The 21,270-nt window shown below is 42.7% G+C and overlaps 1 protein-coding gene across 9 annotated transcripts in view; it reads left to right on the plus strand.

Moving 5' to 3' along the window:
- Positions 1-21,270, plus strand: part of BVES (blood vessel epicardial substance) — a 59,421-nt gene that overhangs the window by 20,985 nt on the left and 17,166 nt on the right. For 5 of the 9 annotated variants that reach the window (XR_003927482.2, XM_030042155.2, XM_030042173.1 and 2 more), the window contains exons 1-3: positions 4,994-5,146; positions 11,500-11,733; positions 13,946-14,070. Coding sequence is in view for 8 of the 9 variants with exons in the window: in XM_030042155.2 (XP_029898015.1) it covers positions 11,511-11,733; positions 13,946-14,070 (348 nt within the window). In the remaining variant the exon portion in view is untranslated. Of the gene's footprint in view, positions 5,147-5,957; positions 6,006-11,495; positions 11,734-13,945; positions 14,071-21,270 lie in introns of those variants that run through there. The other 4 variants (XM_030042158.2, XM_030042161.2, XM_030042166.2 and 1 more) reach the window with 4 other exon arrangements.

The following is a 21,270-nucleotide window of genomic DNA, read 5'->3' on the forward strand; positions in this document are numbered from 1 at the left end:
AGTTCTGAGCTAACCTCTTTACCTTTTCTTCCCCCTCAGTGTGTGGAGTATTTTCACTCTCAAATCCTACGTGCTTTCTCTGTTGCTTGTTTAAAGAATCCCATAGACTCATCTGCTGCCTCCCCCCACTTCCTCTTTGTCGTCCTTCCTCAAGTTTTTAAGTTAGATTTTTTTTTTTTTTTTTTTTTTTGGAGGGGGTGAAGTTCTGTCTGTCCTTCTGGGTATGTTAAACACTTGTTATTTAGTTCCTTTTTTATCTTGAAAGAAAATTATAAATCCTTACCAAAAATTAAAAAAATTCCTAGAAAATGGTAGTTTTTAATGATCTAATATGCAAGGTCCTGGAGATTCAAGCCTAGCTTTTGCTTCTCAGAAACAGCCACTGGTGAATATTAAAATGCACAGCTAAGAAGGACTAATATTGCAACAAAACATTAATTGCCATTGTACCAACACCCAAAAGCCTGCACACATTTATACCCTGACAGTATTTGCAATTCCTTTGGTTTATACAGACAGTCACACAGGCTTACATAAATTCACAAAGATCTCTGCAGAGAGAACATTGTAAACTGCGGTTGAGATGGATTTACTTCAGGATTAGCACAGACATCTTTGCGTGATCATTTTGAACTTTCTTTGTGCATGGAAGTTGTCCAAAAAGGGAACAGAAAAATCACAGCCAGTTCAACCAGCGCTGCCAAATCTGCTGTAACGGGGACCCCTCAGAAATGGGCTGTCACCCAGCGAGGGGACAGATGCAATGCAAAAGCACTGCTTTATTACTTGTCTTCCAGTTATGTGTGAAGTAAGAGCTGCCTCACGTTAACCAAGAGCAACATGTCGATAGCAGCTTGAGTCCTGGACAAGTGATGTGGTCAAAACCTGTCTCTGGTATTCCTCTGATTCCAGAAGGAAGCAGACCCACTGGGGACAGGTTCCCTGTCATTGCCCACTGCCATTAGCAAGCTGCCCCAGCAGGGCAGTGACCAGTGCACCACGACCCCAGCCTTAGGAAATCCAAGTGGTTTTATAGCAGCTCTCCTTTTTGTGGGGGGGGAACTGTGTAATTTAGGTAGAGCTAAAATAAGCGGAGCAGGCGCTGTCAGCAACAATCTCAGAAAAATCACTTGCAAGCCGCTCATAGGCTTGCATATATTCATAGAAATTGTTCACTAAGCAATTTCAAATAATGAACATATAAATTAAATTGTCAGCAGGAGACTGCTCACGCATAATTCGGGAACAGGGATAATTGCTAAGTGTGATTGAATAAATTGTTTACTGTGCACAGTTTAGATAACTTCAATAGCAAACAGTTTTGCTCTGCCGTTATACCTCAGGATCGTGTACCATTTGGATAAACATCTACGACAACCAGTGCATCTGTTAAAACCTGGATACTTTGACAGATCATTTTAGAAGAAAGTTGGCTCTAAGTTTGCAACAATCAATTACTAGACTATCAGTCAGACATGTGGAAGCTCTGGGACATGATATTTTGTATCTCGGATTCAGACAAAAAGATAGCCCTTCTAGTATAAACAGGAGACGCCCTTCCTACAGATGTGGCATGGGAAAAATTGCCTGACTATACATCAGAAAGTGGCTGTTGGAGGGTCTGAGGTAAAAATACACCAGAATGCACAGGCTCCTCTTAAATAAACCTCCAGAATATTAAAGAGCTGAGAGAGTATTTATCATTCACAATTTCTTCCATACAAACTTCCTTCTAATAAAACATAATTCTTGAGGATGCTTTCAGGCTAAGCCCAAATAAATAATTTTGCTGTGGAACATACGTGTAATTTTTCAGTTATATTGCACATAATTTCAGCATCTGGGATGAGATTTATCTCACTGAAATGTGGCACTTCTGAACTAGGCCAGCGTATTTCATCCCACTCCAGACAGTTGTCAAACACACAGAGGATTAATTACTTTCTAAAAGAGCCCCCTTGCATTGTCTATAGAGGGAGTTTAAAAGATTAGAGCAGGCATCTTTTAGCCTGTAGATGCTGAGTACGCTTCCTGAAACTATAAATGGAAACATTTCATAGATCTCGCCATTGTCTGAAAATAGCCCTGTCAGCCTGGCACATCTGGGATCCTCAATACAAAGCATTTGTTCTCTTTAGTGAAAAGTTTGCCTAAACAAGGCTGCGGAATCAGGCTCGTGTTTGGAAGAGGCAGAGCGCTTGCAATTTTACAAAAAGTTACTTTATCGTCTGCTTAATAAAGTCTTTTGATGCCCAGCTAGGCTGAACTGAGGAGCAGGAGAGGGAGGCTCTGGTCTCAGCTGTGCTTCCGAACTCCGGCCCGACGTCTGCTGAGCAACACCTCCCCGCGTCGTCAGCAGGCCTTAGTTCCCCTGTAACACAGAAGAACAGCCAAGAGGTTAGGGTATACTGCCGAAGATCACAAAGCAGGTCGCTGGAGATGATAAGGAACAAGACTGAGCAATTTGCAACATCCATGTGACATTTTTCTACTGTGGACTATTACTGTGGAAAATAACTAAATAATTGGAGAAAGTACTTAAGCTATCAAGACTTTAATAGAAGAAGAGAGAAATACGACAGAGAGAAAGCCTGCATCAATGAACAGCTGTAACACCATTAGACCTGTCTCTGCTAACAAAATGCATCAATTCAACACAAATCTCTAAAAATTGATCTGGCTATTTGAAGCCAACTCCTCATCAACGTAGATGCAAACAGTTTTTATTTCTTGCCTCTGTCATTAATTTATATTAGCAGACTTCAATGAACTTGTACTTCATTGACACAGGAGGTTAAACCAACTGTTTAAGTCTTTAGAGTGGTTTAAGAGTAGGACATTAAACTGATTTAATTAAAACCAGCCCATTCTTCTACAGTACATGAGACCTTGGCTTAAGAGAACAAGCTTTACTTAATACATTCTACTTAAAGAACATTTAAGTTATCTATACAACTATAGATAATGTTATCTATGTTATCGAATATTAAATGTTATGTAAAGTTATGGCCATTAATATCTGCATAGGACTATGCGCTATTATCTGTATAAAATTGATGCTAATCATTCTGTTAGAGAAAGGAAGGTTTTTCTTCCACGTGTGGGTGCACCCCACAGCACTAGACTAGACCCCATCAGAGCCATCTGCTTACGGTCCTCCTGAAGGGCCAGGAGATAGGGGCAGCTCTCGGATCCTCCCTCATTTCTCTCTTTCTGCTGACAGCCATACTAGATACCACCATCTGCATTACCCATGGAGCCTTGGTTCTTACCGCTCTGCTGCGCAGGGGAAATGACACTTAATCATGAATATACTGAAACATAAAGATCCCAAGAGACTAGCTGCAATCACGACAAAGTTCTACACCTTCTACATGGCTGCAAATATTATTAGTTCATTGCTGAGCTTTCCTAACTAGGATTTTCTGCATCGGGCTAAGCAGATATGGTTTACCACCAAGGCTCCCCGCAAAACCAGGGAAGACCTGGAGGGTAACGAGAGAGTTACAAAGACTTCATAAAAGACACAACTAGTACAACAAACTGTGCTTCTCCAGTGCATAACATTCAGTAACATGGTAGAAAATGCTTAAATGTCAGTCTAGATTTGGACAGGAGCTCTCTGATAGGCTTCGTTGTGCTGCTTTTGGAAGCTACTTGGCTTTGCTCCAGCAAGCATAGCTGAATATTATCAATCTCAAACACATGCTAGATGCTATCTCATGACTGTTCCTGCGACCGTGCTATCCTGACTCGCTCTTCCTGCCCATTTTTGAGCTCACTTACTCTGCATATCTCGGGAAGGAGCGAATACATCCATAAGAATGACTGGCCAGTCAGAGGAAACGCAGTTCCAAAGCAAGTCCTTCGTAATAAATTCATAATATATTTTGGAAAGTCAGGTCTTATACCAGGCAGCAGGATTTAAAAAAACCCTGTTCACGTGGCACACATCACTGGAAAGATCGAGATCTCTTCTTCAAGATGTAAAGCCAAGAACAACCATAACAAAGCCAGAGCCTCTTGGGGCACACGTTGATGTGTACGTGTATAAACAGTTGCTTCAAAAACGGTTCAGGATTCTGTATGCTTTCCAAAAATATTTAAGTATAATGCTGACCATACGCTCTTGGCTGCTAAAAAAACCCCAACCCACTTTGTTGCTAGCTCATCAAAGTGCGTTGAAAGAGATTTTCTGCCTTTGCAGTCCTCATTTATCACCGACGGCCAGGTTTTGGGACGGGCGGGGGTGCCCGCAGGCTGTACCTGGAATGCCTTTCCTCGCTGGATGCTCCGTGTCAGCATCCTGGAGCTGAAGGCAGGCTTGGTGGCTGCTTTGCCCACCCGGCGGGACCGGCGGTGCAGGAGAGGGCTGGACGGGACATCGCCAGAGCAGTCTGCCGGCGTGCGGGGACACAAGCGGCCCGCTTTGGAAGCCCGTCACTTCTGGGAGCTGTCGAACTGCCGCACGAGCAAACTCGGTGACATTTCTTAAGCATTATGCTCGTGACAAAGCAACCACAGCAGGTGCCAAGCTGAGAGGAGCGGTTTTATACGGGCTATTGTGGCTCCTTGGCTCACCATATAGGGGAAACACTGCTTGCCATTCGTTTAGGGGAGAACGCAGCTCTTCTAATTTTAACCACCCCGAACCGAGGCACGTTGCCTGAGCTCCGGGTTCCCTCTGCCGTGAACGGAGGCGCCTCGCCCCACGCGCGGAAGCACCCCTGCGGCCTGACTCGCCCCCCGCGTTTGGGCGCCTGGGCTGGGCGCTGCTCGGAACCCACAGCCTTCAGACCGGGAGCCAATATTCGGGGGCGATGCTCAGGGCCGCTGAGGGGCACGGACAACATGGCGGCCTCCCGCCCGCGCGGGGCCCCCGCGCCCCCGACGCCGCACCTGGCCCCGCCCCGCCCCCTGGCGGCCCGGCCCCGCCCCGCCCCGCCCCGCAGCCCCCCGGGGCCGGCGGGAGGCGCCTGCGCGCTGCGGCCGCTCGGTGCCGGCCCCGGAGCTGGCGCCGCCCGCAGCCTCCCGCCGGCTGCTGCCTATTTTAGTCACAGCGGCGGAGCGGCGGGACGCGGCGCCGAGGAGCGGCAGCCCGAGCCCGTCCGGGGAACTTTTCCGAGGGACGGGGGGTGCGGGGCAGGTAAGGGGCGCTCGGCGGCACCGGGGGGGGGACGAGCGGCGGGTGCCGGCGTCGTCGGATCCCTCAGCCCGCGGCGGCGGGAGAGGTGGGCGCCGGGCTCCGCGCTGGACCCGCCGTGCTCCGCGCTGGACCCGCCGTGCTGCTGGCGGCGGCGGGGAACGCGCCCCTGCGCTGGGCTCCGCGTTCCCCCTCGGGGCGCCCGGGGGCCCGCGGTGTCTCGCCGCGGGCGCGGCTGCCGGTCACGGCCCCGACGGGCGCCCCGGGAGCGGGGGCTCCGCCGGTGTCCCCCTGCGGAGGGGCATAGCCTTGGAAACGGGGGGGGGCATGGGACGCGGGACGCGTTGCCTGATACCTTTTAACTTCTTATTTTGTGTAAGCGGTGGGTTTGGGGCTTGCAGGTTGCGGGCTAAAACGAAGCTTGGGAGGCGCGGGCGGAAAGCGGGGCCGGGGGGGAGAGCCGTGTCTGTGTCCCCCGCCTCGGGCCTTCGGCGCACCTGCGTGCGGCGTCATCGGGGGAGAGGGAGCTCGGAGGTGTTAACTCTGCAGAATGAAAGCGCTGTTAAATTTTCTTTAGAATAAAGCGTAGAGCGAGAGTAACAGATTTCTGTAGTTAATGACACGTTTAATGGAAGTGAACTTGCTGCAAAGAGCGTATTGAAATACATCTTTTCTTATACCACTTTCCCATTCACGCCTACTTCATTATAAAAAGGAAATTGGTAACTTAAACTGTAATTAACCTAATTATGCTAGCACTGCTAGTTTGTCTTCAGCTCACCAAAGCAAAGAAATTATCGTCTAAATTCTCTATGCAGCTTTCGTGCTACAAGACCGCAGAGGAGTAGTTAAAGTTCTGCAGGTAAGATTTTAAAAAAAATAAACTGTTGAGCTTGGGTTGTTTTGTTGGGGTTTTTCTTTCAATTTCTTTTTTCTTTAGACTCACAAAATCTATCTGCATAAATGATGGACTGTAAAGTTACAATGACTGCAAAGTTACACCAACATACTCAAGCAAAGCTTTAAGCAGCTCACTTGAATGATGTTGGAACAGTAAAGCTGTGGGATATGAATAATCTCAATAAAGTGGATAATGATGTGAGTGGGACACTCTGCACTGTCCCCATATCAGCTTGGCTGACCTGTTCTCCTACTAGAACCAACTGCTTTAAACTTTTCTGCTACGTCTGTCTTCTGTAAATGTTGTGTAGGTATCCACAAAACCCCCATTTGTTTTAAAGGTGTCTTCATGCCTGAAGATTTAGGGACTAATTACTTTTGGGAATGGCTTTCAGAAGTTTGTATAAAGATGTCCTGAGTAGAGAAAAATCCTAGACTAAGCTGATGTCCTTTATATTCTGAGAATTTGGATTTTCAGACCTAAAACCATAGTGTATTACCTTGACTCTCTATCAGGTTCATGCACAAAAAAAAATTAATAGGCTTTGTTGTTAACTATACTAATTTCTGATAGATTTAATATTAAAGTGTCACTGAGTGGCATTCTTTTCAATATTTGTGGGGTTTTGTCCCTGTTTGGACAACAAGTTGGCTTGAGTTTTCAAACTCTTAGTTTGGTAAATCTAAATCCATATGATCGAAAAATTACTGGATATTAAAAAATATTCCTTTAATTATGTCTTGCACTCCATAAAACTTTCATTTTGGTTGACACTATTTCCCCATTTTTTTACAAAATTATTTGACGATATATATGGTTGTATTTTTAACTCCTGATACTAGTACATGTCTTCATGTATTGAAGACTTAAGCATAAGACTTCAAAGTCTTGTCCTGTATAAATCCTTAGTAGACATAACCCTAAATTAAAGTTTTAAAGGCCTGATGCTGTACTCACAAAATTAATTTTTTGCCCTCTGAGGTGGCAGAGGGTAGGAAATGACAATTGCTTGTTCATCTGTTGAACAGCAGATTTTTTTTCTAATTCTTCAATATTATTTGAGAACAGTTAGACATTAGGACTAAATAATTGATCTGAAAATTACAGATATGTTATTTTGAATATTTGTCTTTCTGGTGTTACCTGTGGGCAAACATTTTAGGTTATGGCTTGTAACTCTGCCTGCCTGCCTCAGGCAGGCTCCCTAGCTGAAATTCAGCTGAAATTCCTTCAGAGCCAGTGTCACAATCTGTCCTTGTGTCATTTTGCAGATAGCATCAAGCTATTTCTGCCAGCTTTAAAATACCATCATGACAGAGAAGTTATGCAGCTTTCTGCTGTTTCCAGTACGTTAGTGGTACTGCAGTGGTTGTTTGGGAGTAGTAAGTTAAGTTCATGTAAAGACTTCAAGGTATTAAAGGTGAAGCTTATAAAAAATGGAGGTGGCTAGATTTAGGTTCTGGGATTCTAATTTAGGCAACCAAGTAGGTGGCCCAGAGTTTCAAAAGCGTTGAACAGCCTGTTGTTACAACTGCGGACACTTTATGGCTTTAAATGACTTGGCCAATGCTTGTTGGAGAAACATCTTTTGCCTTTATGACAGTTTATGGCTGGTGGTTTGTGGCATCGGTATCTGTGGTGAATGAGGGGAGCAGTGTTTTGGCTGGGCTGTGAGGAGAATGGGATTGTCATGTGCCATATAGTTGATGTGGCTTATTGAGTTTCCAGTCTTCAAATGTGTGATGCTTTACAGCATCTTAAAGAGTAAGGTTGCCTCTAATCTCCCAGTGATGCAGTATGAAATTTTGCTATTAAAAAAAAATCAAGCATCTGGAAAGCTTTGTTGATTTGTAATTGTATGCAGCTGAAGTTACTTCTTGCAGCCTGTTTTGATCTTGAGATGAGTTGATGGCTTGTGGCTGGCTCTGTATCTGTATGTGAGTTTGGTTGTGCTCGTTCTGTTGGCATGTTAAGTGGTGCTTTTATTGGCAGATGACTAGGCAGTGAAAGACTGAATGTAGGTAGAAACTCAGCTGATAACTTTTTGCAAAAGATCTAGAGATCCTGCTGTTGCAGTGTAGGGACTTTACATTGTTTGAAAACAGGAGCATGGTGATGAGATACAAGATGAGCACAAACAGTTACCCAGAGTTAGCAATTACCTTCTGTTTATGAGTGCATTAAAATGCCAGTCCTGCAGCCTCGTACAGGCTCACGGTTTGGCTGCGTGTGTGAGCGGCTTTGTCAGGACAGTGAAGCTGCTCTCGTGGCTCTTGTCGCTAAATTCATGCAAAAGGGCTGAAGGAAAATAGGAGTGTGTTTAGATGGTGCCTCTGTGATCCCTGGACTGTGAATTTGTTCGGGCACCGTGATTCTTGGTAACAATTTAGTGTAGAACTTGTTTATGCCAAAAACCATGTTTTAGTTAACCTTTGTGAATAACTAATATAGGAATGAAAAGAAGAAAGTGAGCCCTTAAGAGATGAAATGTGAATTATCTATTTTGGTAAAAATTAAATATATTTTTTTCTTTAAAAATTATTTCTATCCAGGGGCTGTGTTCACTGTGTTCATGCTGGTATTTGATCCTGCAAGATGCCTCTGCATGTTCTGTAGCATGCCTTAGCTGTGATAGGCTCTGGGCATCGGAGAGGAACTATCAGAAGGTTGAGGTTTTCTTTCTGATTTCTTTCTTCCCATTACTTTAAAAAGGGGTTTAAAAGACTGATTAATTTCAGAAATTGTCCAGCTTGCTTATGCCTTGTACACAAGTTGATTGGGGGGAAAATAATAAAAAGAATGGCTGAAGCAACTCAAAATTACTTCATAGCCCAAGAAGCACTCTCAAGTAACAGAGATGCTGAGTGTATTCCAGTCTGCAGGAAATATTGAGTGTATTAACTGTGACTCAAAATTGTCTGCTGAGCAGATGAATTACATGACAGTTAGTAAGCACACACAGCAGGGACGTGCATGGTCTCTACAGAATTTGCTTAAATGCAAATCCCCCTGTGCTGCATGTTACAGAGCCTGTTTGCTCAGTGATATGTGCGTGTATTTCATTAATGAGATCCAAGCCGAGCTCCATATAATCTCTACTGCTGTGGCAGTGGGGGACCATATGTGCCTCGCTGGAAGCAGGGTTCTCCCATGTTTCTGACAGCCTGTCTAGGAACAGGCGTGTTCCTCCAGCTGGGAACTGCTCTGGGTTGAGAAGACCTTCTGGAGTGCTTGTAACACAATTACTGCAGTTCCCTACAGAGACCAGCTCTTAAAGGTAGTGTCTTGAAATCTTCTGTTTCTTCTTTGTATTTTGTTTTTAATAGGAGTTTTTTACTTTGTATTGGGAAGATATTTACCCACAGATATCTTTTTTTTTTTCAATTGTTGTGAAAGGAAAATATGCTAGATTTATCATTACAACAACAAAAAGTACGTATTTTTAGATTAGAAATCAGCTTTTTCAACTGTTTTGTTTTTTCCAGAAGTTCCACAGACAACCAAAGGTCTTGCAAGGTTGCTCATACTAGGTAGACCAAGTGATTTCCCTGAAAGACTGGCAGCCTTGTCATAACTTAGCCTGGGCATCTCCCTTTCTGACTTGGTAGCATCTCATCAACTAGGAGGAGAAAAGGTAGTTTTTATTCACTGTTCTCAAAAGTGGTTTGGGGTTTTTTTTGCCTGCTTTGGTTAATGTGTGAGAGATTATATGTGGCTTAGGAGATCTCCAAATGATCCTGCAAGAAAACCAGTAGTTCAGACTGTCTTTGGTTTTGGTTTTGTATGGTTTGTTGGCTTTTTTTTTTAATCAACCAAACAGTATGTGTTCTTCCTTTAAGACCTTACATTCCTTATTTAGAAGAACAGCTTTGTATGCCATAAAGGAGACTTACACTACATAAGCCTTTTTTCTTTCAATTCTCATCTAGATTGTTAAGTTCTCTTAAATATTTACTTTGCCTAAGATAGTGGACCCATTCAATAAATGGTAGACTGAAATGTGATTTTATTTGTGTAGGACTAGGAAGAATACATAGGATGTTGTGCTGAGCAATGACAGTCAGTAGCTAATGTTCAGTGTTTATGTACATACCATCCAAATTTTGAAATGTACCATTCTTCAAGCCTAGCACTTAGGTGAAAGGAGATACTAAAGCATTACTGAACTATAGATCTAGCTTACCCTTTTAAAGCATCTGTAGATTTTTTTTTTCTTTCCTCATGAATGATAATGGAAAATATTTCCTGGGAAGACAGAAAATAACCCAAAATCCATGTGTATGTGTACTGGGTTTTTGTGGCAAGGTTTTGGTAGCAGGGGGCTACAGGGGTGGCTTCTGTGAGAAGCTGCTCGAAGCTTCCCCCATGTCCGACAGAGCCAATGCCGGCCGGCTCCAAGACAGACCCGCCGCTGGCCAAGGCCGAGCCCATCGGTGACAGTGGTAGTGCCTCTGGGAGAACAGATTTAAGAGGGGAAAAAAAAGTTGCTGTGGCACAGAAACTGCAGCCAGAGAGAGGAGTGAGAACATGTGAGAGAACCAGCCCTGCAGACCCCCAGGTCGGTGCAGAAGGAGGGGAGGAGGTGCTCCAGGCGCCGGAGCAGAGATTCCCCTGCAGCCCCTGGGGAAGACCATGGTGAGGCAGGCTGTCCCCCTGCAGCCCAGGGAGGTCCACGGGGGAGCAGATCTCCACCTGCAGCCTGGGGAGGACCCCACGCCGGAGCAGGGGGATGCCCGAAGGAGGCTGTGACCCCGTGGGAAGCCCACGCTGGAGCAGGCTCCTGGCAGGACCTGTGGCCCCGTGGAGAGAGGAGCCCACGCTGGAGCAGGTTTTCTGGCAGGACTTGTGACCCCGCGGGGGACCCACGCTGGAGCAGTCTGTGCCTGAAGGACTGCAGCCTGTGGGAAGGACTCGCGTTGGAGAAGCTTGTGGAGGACTGTCTCCCATGGGAGGGACCCCACACTGGAGCAGGGGAAGAGTGAGGAGTCCTCCCCCTGAGGAAGAAGGAGCAGCAGAGACAATGTGTGATGAACTGACCCCAACCCCCATTCCCTGTCCCCTTGTGCTGCTGGGGTGAGGAGGGAGAGAAGATTGGGAGTGAAGTTGTGCCCGGGAAGAAGGGAGGGGTGGGGGGAAGGTGTTTTAAGATTTGGTTTTTATTTTCTCATGATCCTACTCTGATTTGATTGGTAATAAATTAAATTAATTTTCCCCATGTCAAGTCTGTTTTGCTTGCAGCAGTAATTGGTGAGTGATCTATCCTTGTCCTTATCTCAACCCACAAGACCTTTGTTAAATTTTCTCTCCCCTGTCCAGCCGAGGAGGGGAGTAATAGAGCAGTTTTGGGCACCTGGCATCCAGCCAGGGTCAGCCCACCACAGTATGTCTAATACATTTCAGTTTAATGCACAGTGATTTATTTTTTTTTTCCCTCCCCCCCCCATCTCTATTGCAGGAGTCTCCAAGATGAATACTACAGCAATGAGCCCGCTCACTGTTACTCCGCTAGGTTTTATTCCAGACTTAAAAAATGCCACACTTGTGCCTTTCAATGAGACTGCATGTGAAAACTGGAAAGAGATTCATCATCTTGTTTTCCATGTGGCAAACATTTGCTTTGCAGTTGGACTGGTTATTCCAACTACTCTGAATCTTCATATGATTTTTCTGCGAGGCCTGCTCACCATAGGTAGGAGAATTATTCTGGAGACATCTGCAACCTTCCTGTGATGGAAATAGCAGTTCATGACTGTTACGAAGCTTTCTCCTGGTCCCTTCAGCTTATGGTGATATTCCAGCACATATTCATGGTGGTTGTACTTTGCTGAAGGTGTTTTTGGTGTAAGTGGGGGTCTGTTCTGATGCCGACAGACCTTTTCTAGAAAGGTTATATGTCTCTAGGCTCTTGTAACTTGTATTTCTGGGAAGTTTTATCTTCAAACCTGTGTAGATGTTGACTAGAAAACAAGTGGACCCCCTTTACTTCAGAAATGACTGGTTGCTTAAAGTTCATTAAATTCCAAATCATAGTTAAGTCTATGGATCCTTAAGACCTTAATTTTAGTTTTCAAGTAAGTACATTGACTGATATGACTGCAATAGGTAAGGTTTTCCTTGAGAAGCTTGATGTTGCCCCATGTGTTCTTAAAATGTGGATTCAAACACGTAGCATTTGTGGATCACCAGCATTATTTTCATTGCTGATTTAGAAGCATGGGCTTTTGATATGGAGTGCAGTCTGTTCTCCTGAAGTCAGTCATATTTCCTCCACCACTGTAGGTATCTTGGGATACTAAAGTTTGACTTCAGAGGAAAAACTAAATTTGGCATGCTTAAGACTAAGCAAGTATGGTTTAATTTGTAATACTTTTGCAGTCCCACAGCTATTTTAGGGCCCCAGTGCTTTGTGTGCGACAAGGTCTACGTGATCAAAGGAGATTGCAGTGTAAGAAAGATAAACCTGGGTGTATCACAACACAGAGCATGCTTAAGTACTTTTAAAGGAGAATGTTTATTCATAAAACTGACCCATACTATTATATCATATAACTTATATGGTTGAACTTACAATGATCTTGCCTTTTCTTTTTTATAACCATTGTAGGAAAACTTATCAAAACAGACTGCACTGAAGACCAAGGGTCTGAGCATTGCAAGACTTTTTGTCTGTGTAGTTCTTGTTTTAAAAGCAATGGGAGCTCTGCACTTGCTGAGCCTGCCACTTTGGTCTGTAGGTCTTGTTGCATTCTGAAGAGATAGGGAATCGGAGTTTTTCAGGCTGAGGTGGCAGCTGGAAGCAAATTTGTTGTGAGTGGCAGAAGTAACAAAGCCTGATTCCTAGGGATCTGTCCCCTTTAACTCTGATGAACCTGCCACACCTCTGTGTTGCTCCACAATATTGCTCCTCTTCAACATTTCCAGGCCTCATATCCTCCCCTCCCTTGTAGTCTAATTAACCAGCTGATCAAGAGTCATCATGTTGTGATTTTCCTGATCTGTACATAAGTGCTGCCTGGCCAAGCAGCAACCCAGACAGAATGGATAATACTGAGTTCATGAATTCAGCATCATCTTCAGGGAGAAAGGGACACTAATTTGGCACCTTCTTCTTGTTGTTGTCTTTGCATGGAACTTAAGGGAAAATAAGTGACCTCTACAGCCATCTCTATCAGATGGCAGGCTCACAGTTACCTGTGAGAGACACACTGATGCATAATCTATCATTTGATAAGTATTGTCTTTATAGGCTAGAAATAGTATCCCTAACCATACAGAATGAATAATGACAATTGCTTTAAAAGATAAGGCAAAGTAAAGCAAAAAAAAAAAAAAAAGCATAAGCATTTGAAATTTTCTCTTTGATGTCATAGAATAGAATTCAGGTTCCTGCTGTGACCTTGTCAAAAATGCAGCAATGGTATTTTGTTTAGATTTTCAAAAATATCTGGGTATGACTTTAGGAGTTTTTTTTTTAGGCTCTTGTTTGTCTAATTAGTGCAATAATAGTAATAAAGTTTTGTGAGCCACTTAATTTTTTTTTTTTTACTTAAGATACAATCTTTCCCTATCTCATTTCTACTTCATTTTAGTAACAGATCAACATGGGCTGCACCTTACTGCTTTCCCCAGTCCTGATCTGAATTATTGTTGCTCCAGTATTGCAGTCCCATGCAATAAGACTGGAGTCTGCTGTCAACCTGCTCTCAGTGCCTGTTTGTAGCACTGTAGTGATTAGCTCTGCTACCAGTGCATGCGTTGATCCACAGAGCCTAACTGTAGCAAAGCTTGTGGAATATATTGCTGTTCAGTGTAATTACACCCAGTGGACACATTCTTGATGACTTTGTACAAATGTGCTTATTGTTCGGTGAAATTTAACTTCCTTTTTTAAATTTTTACAGGATGTGCATTGTTCATCATTTGGGCTACACTCTACCGTTGTGCCTTGGACATAATGATCTGGAATTCTGTGTTTTTGGTTGTCAACCTTTTACATTTCATATACCTACTGTATAAAAGAAGACCGGTATGTATAACAGATTAATTCCACAAGCAGTCTAGTAAGATGCAAGAAAAAGGAAGTTTTGCCCATGTTTGTTGGACAAACCAATGAATTACACAGCAGTTCTTGAATTAGTCAGGAGTTCTTTTGGATGAAGTCAGTTAGCTACTTCAAGAAGGATCCAGACCTTGATCGTCATCAAGTATGATCTGATGCAGTACATAATTATTTCCATGAAATCGATACTCTTGAAAAATGCTTTGACTTTAGAAGTTAACTATTGGCAGGTTTTGGCTGTTCTGTTTGGTTTTGGTGGTAAGGAAGGGGTTACATTGTTTCTTTGCAGAGACCAGAAATGGTTTTTTGGAGTTTGTGTGTGGTTGTTTTTGTCATTTTCCCCACCCTCTCACCCACAATAGTACATGCATACAGACCTCCTGAAATAAAATCCTACTAAGGTACTTAAAATTGAGTATTCCAGGACAGTAATTTTTTTTTTTAATTAGGAGTTTGGGAGGGATCAAACTTTCTGACCTCACTTTTAAGTCTTGAACATCCTCTGTGGTGGGAAAGGAGACTGATATATGACAAGTGCCCTAATAGACTGGTATTTCAACATTGAAACAAATGCTGATGTCCACTTATAAATGACCTTCACACTCCTTGCATTGCTGACAAGTGCTTTAGCCCATATGTTTTGTACTGCCACATTCCTTTTAAATGCGTATGAAAGGTAAGTGAGATGTTAGTGCCCTTTTTGAACATCTGTGGGACTTGGAGATAAGCAGCAAAATTGAGTAAGGTGTGGGAAGACCAGTATTAAAATGATCCTTCCTTTCATCCCACTTACTGAGTTTTGAGGGTCAGGTCTAGGCATTTTCCAACTCCTTTTGCTGCCTTCAGAAGGATGCCTTGGGATAACTGTTTTCAAATGCACCCTAAGAATGTATTTGAAATATATAACAAAAATACAGGTTTCTTTGCCCTGCCTTCAGCTAAATGTATATCTGATAGGAAATCTGTTTTGTTAGTATTATTTATCCAGAAGTATATTCTGTTTCTGCAAAATGATTAGCAACCCAGCCTTCTGGTGGTATGTACACATCAAAACTAGATAATCTTTAATATAATAATTGCTATTATGAGCCAATCAAATATTAATGAAATGCAAAGTGTTCAAAATGTTAATATTACATTCTGTAGTCTCCAAAATCCAAGGCAGATAGTCTTATAATGTGAAGATTACAGGAATATATATGGGGTTACATGATCAGCAGAATAACTCTGCCTGAAATCAGACACATTCTGGCAGTGTGTGACAGCTGGTACCAAAAAAACTAGGTGGAAGCTCTTCATCAAGTCAATGCAGTCTGTGCAAGAAAGAGGTTGCTAGTTTCCTAGCTGCTTCCTTTCCTGGCAAGGCAGCATAAAGCTTGACTTCTGTTTTGTCTAGAAGATAGCTTAAAACTAGCTAGACTGATCTACTACTAGACATTTATAGATGTGTCGTAAATACTTCTAGTGAGTTAAACCATTCTTGGAGAATAATCTTCCCAGTTAAAGGGTAAGTTCCTCTTTAGTTTGTATTGCTAATGCTGTTACTTTAGCCTATTCAATCCATTCCCACCATCTTCAGGGTACAGCAGCATGGTGAAACTGTGTCGTATTTCTTCTAGTGAGCCGTGGCCATGCTGTGCAATGCACCGCACAAAATAATGGTTGTGACTCTGCATGTTTGCCTCTGCAGTTAGATATCCTGTGCAGGTAGTCTGGTCTTTAATATGGGATGAGTTCACGTCACATTCTTTTCCCTCAATGAAGCAACCAAGTTGGCATGTTCTGCTTCCCCTTAACCCACCCACCAGTTGAGCCTTTTAATATCATCTTGAGGCCTCTAGTCCTTATTCAAAAGGGACAAGAGGTGGCTAACAAAATCAGAAATTATTGCAAAAGGCAGGAGTGCACAGCTGATATAAATGCATTTTCCTAGAAAACCAAGCCTTAAAACTTACCTGTATTTTTAAAAGTGAGTTGTGGCATGTGTCCTTAGAACATGTGTAATGGTCCTTGGGTTCATACCCATCCAACTCTTTCCAGAAATCTAAATAAAAGGCTACTGGAGAGCGAAGGAGCATCTTGGGAGGAGGACATACTGTTTTGTGCTTGAGTAAAAAAAAAAATCACCTTACAATGTGTAAATCAATACCGAATGAAGAAAGAAAAACATTTTTCTCTGATTATAGTTGTATATTAAAAGCTATGTTAGCATAGGCTGAGGGGAGCTTTTGTGCATTATGGTATAGAGTTCATCCTTTTGAAGTGCCAGCTATTTTCACTAAATCCTCTAGTAACTGCAGAACAAACTCTGATAGGTAACAACAGCATATAAAAAGAGGCTAAAGGTTAAATTGCATCTGTCTACAACAGGTTGATAAATTGAGTACATCTACTTATATGTGTTAACAAAGGAAGGGTTCTACCTATGGTGGGGTTCCTCCAGTACGGAGTACAGATTCACCCAAAGGTTACCGTCTGCCCGGCTATGTGACCTTTACAACTTAAAGCTTAGCCAACAATTAGTTCTGATAGACTAGCCACATAGTGGTGTTTCTTTGTATATTAAGCCTTAAAATAATTTCAGTAATTTTCTTTCCATTAAGTTTAAGAAATTACAGTATTTCTGCACATTACATGAAAAGTATTATACTATTTTAATTGGTGTAATACATAATATTTTCAGTAATTATTTTTAAATCAGGTTGGTTGTTTTTTTTAAAACACCTCCCCTACACACCTTAACGCTAGTTCCTTTTCAGGTTTAGTTCTCAGCTCACTGTCCAACAATAAGATGTTACAAAAAGATCTCTTTTTCAGAAAGACCTGAAAGGAAACTTAGTGTACGATAAGTCTTAATATTCTTCCTTCAAGAACTTTTATTTAAGGCACATAATTTGAGTGGAACTTGTAAAAGTGAATAATAGTTGAGTTGGGTAACAGCCTTGGGTGGGACAGGATGAGAAATCTAAACCTGCATGGTTTTACTATTCCATGGTGTAAGTCCTGCATGAATAAGTTTAGTATCTGGTTCTTGTTAGAGCCTACCTAAATACTTCCCATGTCCTGGCAAGAACACCAAACAGTTGTTTGCACCCAACTTGATCTGTGGTGTGGAACCTTCAGACAGCCACACTCCTACTTCTCTGGCTCCTGAATGAAACCAGAGGAGAGCAGGGCTTCTGAGGGGACTGGAGTGCAGACAGCAAGCTTGTGCTCCAGCCACTGACACCCGAAGTGTGGTTTAGCCACAGGCTGCGCTGGTTGACTTCATGCTAGAACATTGAAGGAGTGCTTGCACAGCTAGGTGCCTCCTAGGAGGTGAGCTAATGGGTCTGGCATTCACCTGAGTGCAGTGCCTGCCACGTTATATGCTCATGCTTAACTGTGTCCTAACTTGGATACAGCATCATCAGGGGAGTGTCCTGGGCTTGTGCTTCAGTCCAGCAATGTGTAAATAGTCTTTGTGGTGGTGTGTTTTTGTGTATTTTATACTCTAATCTGTCTAGGTCTTTGTGTGACTCCCATCACTGTATCTGATTGGCCTAGGATTTGTGCTGTAAGCCAACATGTATACTAAATTACAGTAAATGTAAAACTACTTACTTCACTTTTGTCACTATATGAATTTCTGTACTGTAGCTTTTTCTCTCTGTCCATGGCAAAACATAGCATTGTTCCATGGGGAAGGATGAGAAAAATTTCTCAAACTAAAAATAAAGCATTGGAAAGATCTAATGAAAATTCTGTCCTGGACAGTGAGAGTACTTCCAGTTGTGTTAACAAGTGACAGATAATAAGTAGCTGAAGTCAACTGTATTTAAAATAGTTTACTGCATGTATATGCTAACTCTGTGCATCCCACCGTGATCAAAAGACGGTCTTCCACCAAATCCATGAACAGCAAAAGTGACATGATTGAATTTTAAGTTTTCTCTTTCTTGTTTGGTCAGGTAAGACCTCTCTGGCACATAGGTCGTAGATAGTCATTTAACCCTGACTTTTGTAGATGCGCACACTCCTCTTTCAAAATAGCTTTTTGTGGTGGTAAAGCTTGCAGCACTTAGTTCAGATCAGTGCCCCCAGCTCCATACTCCAGATCTTCAACCAAATGGAGGAGCTTGCAGGAACAGACTTCCATGCGAAGACTTCCTACATGCTCCTTCTGGTGAGACTGGAGTTAGTACCAGAAGAGCCACCTTAAGCCAAGTGTCAGTTCTGTTGACTCTAAAAATGAATGACTACATCTTGACGATCTCTATAATTTTGGATAGAGAACAAAGTAAAATCATGAAACTGCCACCACAGATGCCTTTACTGAATCTCTCTTTCCTTCATCATCTGCAGTATTGAACTGCTTTCTAAAGACAGAAGTGTAGAGGAAATAGAAACAGTAAAATGTAGGAGGAATATCAAATACTTTTGACTGGGAAGTGCTCTACATAGGCATTGACTGTTTTCTTAGGTAGTCTCAGTCACATTCTGATACTTGTCCTGAGATATTACATCATTCAGGACGTGGGTGCTCCCAGAAATGAAGGGCCTCTGAGAGGAAGCATATAATACTTGAGTCTAACAATTAAGAGCTCTTTCAAAGAGCACAAATAATTATTTGTGGTCTCTACTTCTGTGACAGTAGCTTTACCTTATGAAATAGGAATTGGAAATGTCTTATCTCACTTCATCCATCTCTAGGATAAACATCTAGTTTAAGCTGGTTGTCCAATGTGATTCAACCCACCCACCCAATATCTCGTTAAGATGTGATAGTGCCATCTCTCTCCATTGGCTAGAGAGCAAGCCTATACAACCTAGCTTTAGGTGAGATGCACTTTATTGCTGCTCTCTAGCAGTATGAGGAAAAAAATCAAATTTGTTCATACTAATCTAAACTGTAACACAATGGAGAACTGGAGTCTGGCTTTCAAAAGATTTGTATTCCTACCACTGCAGATGTGGTCTGGGAACTGTGGGTACTCATCTTCTCTGAAAACTGACCTCTATATACCTAGTAAATTATGTGGATTTAAAGAGTAGCTGAAATTATATGGAAACGGGATAATATTCAAAACAATATATGAATCTCTTTGTTACAGACTATGATCAACAAGCTTACTTGAAGTGATGCCTGGTAGCCGCACATGTCTTTTTAGCTGTCTTATGCTTTCTGTTATGAACTTGAAGGCTGTTTTTAAGTGCTTTTCCTATAGAAACCTAGAGAATGGAGAAAAAAAGAAAATAAATTCTTGGGAAGTCATTTTGAATGAGATTTTCTGTCTGCAACTATTGTATTGCCCATCTCAAAATTTTATTTAGTCATCCTCACAAATGATGTTTTGAGGGAAAGAAAGGAATGGAAGAATAATTACAAGTTAGTCATATTACAAAGTGAATAATTGATATGTTCAGATGTTAAATATTTATTTTATTAAATGGAGCATGCAAAATGGCAGTGAGTTTCTTTCCTGACCAGAAGATTATTTCTGTGGTTTTGACTCCTTGGAGCTTTACAGATTTGGCTTTTTTAGTCTGAGTGGAAGCTGAGTCTAATCACTCTCTCCACGGAACTCTGACTCGGAGCTCTGGCAGCGTCCCAGAATATTTCAACCACTGCTGAGCAAAACATTACACCTACCCCTATGGCTCATTTGGAATATGACCCACAGGCATGACTGGAGGAGCAGTCAGCTGTGCTTGTGAAGGGTGAATAGTCTGTTATGAGGGAGACCATCTAAAGTATGTCTATGCTGTCCAATCTGATCAATCTTTAAGAAAGTGGTTATGCCTGCTTTCTCTTTTAAGTATTATACATTAGAGGAGGATCATGAAACCTGCATTATGTGCTAGTTAAGGGATTGCATTAACACTCCAGGGCCAAATCCTGTGCTCATGTCTGTATGTGTTGTTTCAATTCAGGAGTCTTGGGAGCTACTTATGTTCATCTGAGAAAGGAATTTATCTTTCTTTGAGTTGCAGGGGTCATGTATAGAAAGAGATGCAAATTAAATTGCTAAGGCTGTTAAAAATGAGGGATTTCCTGGAGAACCTGTTGGCAAAACAGATAGTTGTCGGAACTTTACACATATATGGAACATATTCTGAAATCAAACCATTCAGGGCAATCCCCAACACAATACAATTTTTCTTGCCAATTTAAATTTAATCCTTGTTTTGTCCATGTAGATGTCCTCTGAGGTGTTAAAGAGAGTGGCGTAAGGAACATACAGGAAATTAAAAACCTGGGTTTCATATAAATGTAGCCACTGGTGGACAATTTAATTAGTAACTGATTCAGTGTGAAACCAGTGTAACTTCAGGTCAGGTGACATACTGGACATATGTAAGTCCATGAGCCCTGATGGCATGCACACACACAAGTGCTGATGTCACTGTGAGGCCACTCTTGATAATCTTTGAACAATTGTAGTGATGTGAGGAGTGGAGGAAAGCAAATGCCACTCCTTTCTTCAAAAAGGGCAAGAAGGAGGACCCAGGGACCTGCAGGCTGGTCAGCCTCACCTCGATCCCTGAGAAGGTGATGGAATAGCTAATCCTGGAAGCCATTACTATGCACATGAAGCACAAGAAGGTGATCAGGAGTGGTCAGCATGATCCACCAAGGGGAAGTCATGCTTAGCCAACCTGATAATGTTCTATGATAGATGAGAAGAGAGTGATGAATATTGTCTACCTTAATTTCAGTAAGGCTTTAAACACTATCTCCTATAGAATCCTCCTAGAGAAGCAGTTGAAGTATGGGCTGGATGAGGACACAGTGAGATGGATTGAAAACTAGCTGAAGGGCTGGGCTGAGTGTGGTAATCAGGGGCGTGAAGTCTAGTTAAAGGTGCGTACTATATACACTAGTGCATATGCTAGCAGTGTAACCTAAGGACCAATGCTAGGCTCAGTCCTGTTTGACATCTTCATTAATGATCTGGATGATGGGGCAGAGTGTACCCTGATGACACAAGACTGGGAGGCATGGCTGATAGGTTGGGAAGCCATCCGGAGGGACATCGGCAGACTGGAGAAACGGGCCAACAGGAACCTCATGAAGCTCAACAAGAAGTGCAAAGTCCTGCACCTGGGGAGGAATAACCCCATGTGCCAGCACATGCCAGGGACTCACCAGCTGGAAGGCAGCTTTGCAGAAAAGGACCTGCAGGT

This window comes from Aquila chrysaetos, chromosome 2, assembly GCF_900496995.4.
Source record: "Aquila chrysaetos chrysaetos chromosome 2, bAquChr1.4, whole genome shotgun sequence".
In the NCBI taxonomy this organism is placed as follows: domain Eukaryota; kingdom Metazoa; phylum Chordata; class Aves; order Accipitriformes; family Accipitridae; genus Aquila; species Aquila chrysaetos.